The following is a 5,770-nucleotide window of genomic DNA, read 5'->3' on the forward strand; positions in this document are numbered from 1 at the left end:
TAAATATAAATATATCACTAGCCACTTTAAACAATGCTACCTTATATAATGTTACTTACCCTACATTATTCATCTCATATGCATACGTATATAGTGTACTCTATATCATCGACTGCATCCTTATGTAATACATGTATCACTAGCCACTTTAACTATGCCACTTTGTTTACATACTCATCTCATATGTATATACTGTACTCGATACCATCTACTGTATCTTGCCTATGCTGCTCTGTACCATCACTCATTCATATATCCTTATGTACATATTCTTTATCCCCTTACACTGTGTATAAGACAGTAGTTTTGGAATTGTTAGTTAGATTACTTGTTGGTTATTACTGCATTGTCGGAACTAGAAGCACAAGCATTTCGCTACACTCGCTTTAACATCTGCTAACCATGTGTATGTGACAAATAAAATTTGATTTGATTTGATTTAACACCCAAATAAATGTGTATCATGCAAAACTAATCCTTGAAAGTGTGTAAACCTCGTTTTATATCATGGGAGGAATTAGAACAACGTCAAGATATCCAGATAACCAGATATCACGAGCGATTCCGATTTAACTACTTTTTACATGTAAAACCCGTATTTCATTGTGAGACGAGATTATCTGTGCAGCGCGTCTGCAATGAATACTACCTGGATCCGGCCCAAAATTGCCGACGCATGTGCAATGAAAGCACTTCCTTTTCCGCTCATTGCGCTGCGTTTTCTTCTTCAACCAAGCTTCTCCTCAGCGTAAAAAAGGTAAACACAATTGATATGTACACATTTGAAACTACTGCATTTCACTGGGACAAAAGTAAGCTATTTAGTATCAATGCGTCGGTTGATATGATAATTTGGTGCAAATGTATTGCTTGCTAAGTGAACAACATGATAATGGTTTATGAGTAACCTCCATTCATTTAGCTAACGTTCTATCACTGAAGCCCAAAAATAACTAAATCTGTTGCCACAATTTGACAACCACTCGCTAGCGGTCCTCTTGCGTTATTGTACTTTATGTATACTATCATGGTAAGGTTAATTGAATAACCACGTTATTGTAATGCTGTCTATTCTGTACCATTTAAGATCACTAACCGCGTGTTGGCTCAAGTGAATCCGACGTCATGAGTTTGTTTGGGACCAGCACTGGCTTTGGCGCTGGGGGATTTGGAGCGGCAACCACGGACACCCACAACCCAATGAAGGTAAGTAGCTAGCACATAACATTCCCTATCTGTAACCTGCTTAATAATCAATATTTTTTACTAGTAGAACTTGTTCTGAGAGGTGTAATTCAAATGTATTTGATTTTGATTTTGAATTATATGTTATCTCCTACAGGATGTGGAAGTAACCTCACCCCCAGATGACAGCATCAGTTGCTTGGCGTTCAGTCCTCCTGCCATGCCAGGGAACTTCTTAATAGGGGGATCCTGGGCCAATGATGTGAGTCGTCATGTTCCACTTAAAGTGCCCACTTCATACTTATGTTTGTTGCTATGAGTCTAAAACCCATTCACTTTGTAACAACATATGAGACTGTTTTCTTACATTTTTCCAGGTGAGGTGTTGGGAAGTACAGGACAATGGGCAGACAGTTCCCAAAGCCCAGCAGATGCACACGGGTCCCGTCCTTGATGTCTGCTGGAGCGAAGTAGGCCCTCTCATATCACATATCTTTACCAACCATATGAGGTGTTTGAATGAAACTTGACTTATTCGTTCCCTTGCTCTTTTAGGACGGTAGCAAGGTTTTCACTGCGTCTTGTGACAAGACTGCCAAAATGTGGGACCTCAACAGCAACCAGGCAATACAGATCGCACAGGTAAATATTTCAGGCTATGAATACTGTTTTCAGTGTTATTTTTCAATTTGTAGTTTTATCACCTCTCTGTGCTTCCCTTGAATACATTGACAAGTTCTGTTGACACTAGATCATATTAGAAATGGTCTTTGATTTGTGTTTCCATTTAGCATGATGCTCCTATCAGAACAGTCCACTGGATCAAAGCCCCCAACTACAACTGCATCATGACAGGCAGCTGGGACAAAACTCTGAAGGTAAGAAACATGATTGGGATTGGGAACTATTTTATATAATAGTTATTATAGGTTATTAAAGGAATAGAGCCAAACAGTCCTTTATCCCAGTGGCAGTAAGGCTCCTGAATGACAGTCACTAGAATGTTCAGCGGGCTGGCTTACAGTTGACATTGTACTGATGTGAAGTGTATATTGTGTACAGTTAAATCATTATGAGTCACCCATGAATTTGTATGCTTTGATGATATTTTTTAATTTACAGTGTCAGAAACAACATTTCCCCATTGTGATCATAAAGTCATTCTTAGTTATACTTTTAATCATTAATTTATTTGTTTGATTTGCTCTGCTGTAGTTCTGGGACACCCGCTCGCCCAACCCAATGATGTCTCTGCAGTTGCCAGAGAGGTGCTACTGTGCAGATGTGGTGAGGACCTAGTGCTAAAGCTCCAGTGATTCATATTCTTTAAGTGGTTTTCTATAATAGCTCTAAATAGCGTTCAGCAGAGTTTGGCTTCAGCAGAGTTAAATGTTCCCCAAATAATTGCTTAAAGTGTGCTGTCCTGGGGCCTCATTTATAAACGGTGCATATGTACAAAATATACCCCAAAAATATGCATGTGCCAGTTTTACCACAAAAGTTGTCACAGTACTTGACGTGAGAATGTCCTTTCCTCCACACAAATGAAGACCATGTGTACGCACATCTTCTGGCGGTTTAAGTATTGCAATCAGGAACGTTGGCCTGTGCAAATGGGGTATATGGTGACACGCTTATTCATAAACGCATAATAACGAGATGCAGCCATTTGCTGTTAGTGAGAATAGCCAATATCAAGTGTGTTTTGTTTTTAGATTCTAAAATAATTACAGAATTGTTATTTTTGTAATTATTTCAGAATACATTTCTCAATTTTTATGGCTGTGATGGGTTCATATTCCTGAAATAGCCATTCAACAAATTACCATGCGCATCTCTCATTTAATTGGGTCAATGTAAATAGATAGGCAATGTATTTCAAGTTTTGCTATACGTGATCACATATGCAGCTTGGTTTCTAGCCGACAGACGAATGTAACAGGTGAACATCAACACAGTTGATCTTGTACTTTGAAGTATGTATGCTACTACTGTGTGCCAATTGTTTTCTCTTTCAGAAATGGCCAATACAGCATAAATTACTGCATTTTTTAAAAACCTTTCTGCCAACACAGTAAATAGACAAGTTACTGCAAAATAGCATAACTTTCTGCCCACACCTCTACAGAAATGTGATCAAATATACCATTGATCTTTTTTATAGAAACTGCCGTGGCCTAATTCCAATAGTGACAAATATACAGAAAATAAAGGGAGCGTTATTGTCACTGTAAAAAGTGAACGGAGGGCGTTTTCCGGGTGGAGATTTAATAGTTGTTCACGCATGCTCAGTTTTATGACCGGTCTGATTTATAACGGGAAACATGCGTATGTATGGTGTGCACCAAGTTTATAAATCTCTATTTTTAGACGTACGCATTCTTTTCAGAAATGGCGTACGCAGGTATTTGGTGTGAAATGTATGCAACGGTTATAAATGAGGCCGCTGGTTTTATAAGTCATGTGTTGTCAACTCGGCTGATTGGTTCCCTGTTGTTTTCAGGTGTACCCCATGGCAGTGGTAGCGTCTGCAGACCGAGGTTTGATTGTATATCAGCTTGAAAACCAGCCGTCTGAGTTTAGGAGGATAGACTCACCGCTCAAACACCAGGTGACTGGTCTCACATACCAGGTGACTTACAGGTCTCCCTAAAAGAGTTCTTTTGACCTCATTGGGACTTCCTGGATAAATAAAGGTTACATTAAAAAAAAGAACAATACATTTACAGGACTGTCTACTACTGTACATACACACACCTTTTCAGAGTGCAGTTTCCATTGATTATCAATTATTCATGAATAGTTCATGCCTGTGGTGTACACCCTAACACTACCTCTTCCATCTCCCTGTATCAGCACCGCTGCATAGCCATTTTTAAGGACAAACAGAACAAGCCTGCTGGATTTGCTCTCGGAAGCATTGAAGGGCGGGTTGCAATTCACTACATCAACCCTCCTAACCCGTGAGTGCCACAAACCAGGCTGTTCCTTAAACTGTGAGAAAGACCTTGGCTACCACCCACGGCACCCTACTCACCACACTGTGTTTTTGTGTTGTAGAGCCAAGGATAACTTCACCTTTAAGTGCCACAGGTCGAATGGAACCAACACAGCCACACCACAAGATATCTATGCTGTGAGTCCAGATTTTGCTCTCTACACCCTGCTTTCATATACATTTGGCTACAGTCAGTAGGTAGCATAATATATTGGGGTGTTTTTCATGCAAACACCTTGTTGTTTCTGATTAAACAGGTAAATGCCATCTCCTTCCACCCTGTCCACGGGACACTGGCGACTGTTGGGTCAGATGGTCGCTTCAGCTTCTGGGATAAAGACGCCCGCACCAAGCTGAAGACCTCGGAGCAGCTGGATCAGCCAATCACAGCATGCTCCTTCAACAACAACGGCAACATCTTTGCTTACGCCTCCAGCTATGATTGGTCAAAGGTAACATTTTCTCGTACCTCATGTTATGATAGGTTGATTTAAGACTCATTCTTTTCCTTCAAAATGGCCAGGCAATGTTTTAAATAAGCAAAATTGATACATCTTTGTGTTAAAACTCAGGGACATGAGTACTACAACCCTCAGAAAAAGAACTACATCTTCCTGCGTAATGCTACTGAGGAGCTGAAGCCACGGAACAAGAAATGGTGAGTCAGAATGCCATTGTCATTTCATCAGTCACGTTTGGTCACCTCTATGGTGACCGTCAAGACATGATTTTCTATGCTCTCATTAAGAAATGTAGAACCACATGTATATTGGTGGACAAGAAAAGACTTGAAAGCAACAGACTTAATGGCTTGTACATTTCTCTCATGTCTCTAGATTTGTCCAGTATCTCGCCTGTTGTTTGCAAAATGGAGGGTTGTCAAATGCACACGTCATGCCTGCACGACCCTGTTCCTTTCCTGTGCCAACACCAATGGTGGAGCTGGTGCTTGCAAAATAGGGGTTGGAGAGTGATAAGATATTGTTTTGAAATATCTGATATTTTATTTTATTTTGTCACGATACCATGGTTGCATTTAAAGTAATGTTTTTTTTCTGTTACGTTGTTGTACAATTTAACGATATTGGAGAATTACATAAATGAGTAGATAAAGACAAGTTACACAATCCAACTGTTTTTTGCAACACCTTTTTTCATTCTCTTGTACATATTTTTTTAATTTAACTCGGTGTGTCAGTTAAGAACCATTCTTATTTACAATGACGGCCTACCCCGGACCAGTTGTGCGCCGCCCTATCGGACTTCCAATCACGGCCGGATGTGATGCAGTGATGCCTTTTGGTCTGAGATGCAGTACTTTAGACTGCTGCTCCACTCGGGAGCCAACCCCTGCACATATTCACATATGTTTAGAACACTAAACAAACAATGCATAGAACATACATGGTATACTGGGCTTCTGTCACTGAACATTACCCTATTTCCCCCATTTAGATTTCTATAAGAGGGACACTGAATTTGGGAAAGGGGATACTTAGGGGGCTGCCTTAAGTGACATTAGCACCCGGAAAACAGTGGGTTAACTGCCTTGCTCAGAACAGATTTTTACCTTGTCGGCTCTGGGAT

General features: G+C 40.2%; 1 protein-coding gene across 2 annotated transcripts; it reads left to right on the plus strand.

Annotated features, from left to right (window-relative positions):
* The first annotated feature begins 655 nt into the window (after window positions 1-655).
* LOC115101639 (mRNA export factor) lies at window positions 656-5,315 on the plus strand. 2 transcript variants are annotated; one of them, XM_029621098.2, is made up of 13 exons: window positions 656-757; window positions 1,088-1,206; window positions 1,343-1,447; window positions 1,563-1,655; window positions 1,741-1,827; window positions 1,977-2,063; window positions 2,401-2,472; window positions 3,689-3,817; window positions 4,042-4,148; window positions 4,246-4,321; window positions 4,441-4,635; window positions 4,756-4,841; window positions 5,020-5,315. In XM_029621098.2, coding segments are annotated over exons 2-13 (1,119 nt in total). In that variant the 5' UTR covers window positions 656-757; window positions 1,088-1,125; the 3' UTR covers window positions 5,021-5,315. The 2 variants fall into 2 exon arrangements, with proteins under 2 accessions (XP_029476958.1, XP_029476959.1); XM_029621099.2 differs by lacking the exon at window positions 5,020-5,315 and having other exon boundaries at window positions 3,689-3,796; window positions 4,756-4,845.
* The last annotated feature ends 455 nt before the right edge of the window (window positions 5,316-5,770 follow it).

This window comes from Oncorhynchus nerka, linkage group LG20 (genome assembly GCF_034236695.1).
Source record: "Oncorhynchus nerka isolate Pitt River linkage group LG20, Oner_Uvic_2.0, whole genome shotgun sequence".
Classification (NCBI taxonomy): domain Eukaryota; kingdom Metazoa; phylum Chordata; class Actinopteri; order Salmoniformes; family Salmonidae; genus Oncorhynchus; species Oncorhynchus nerka.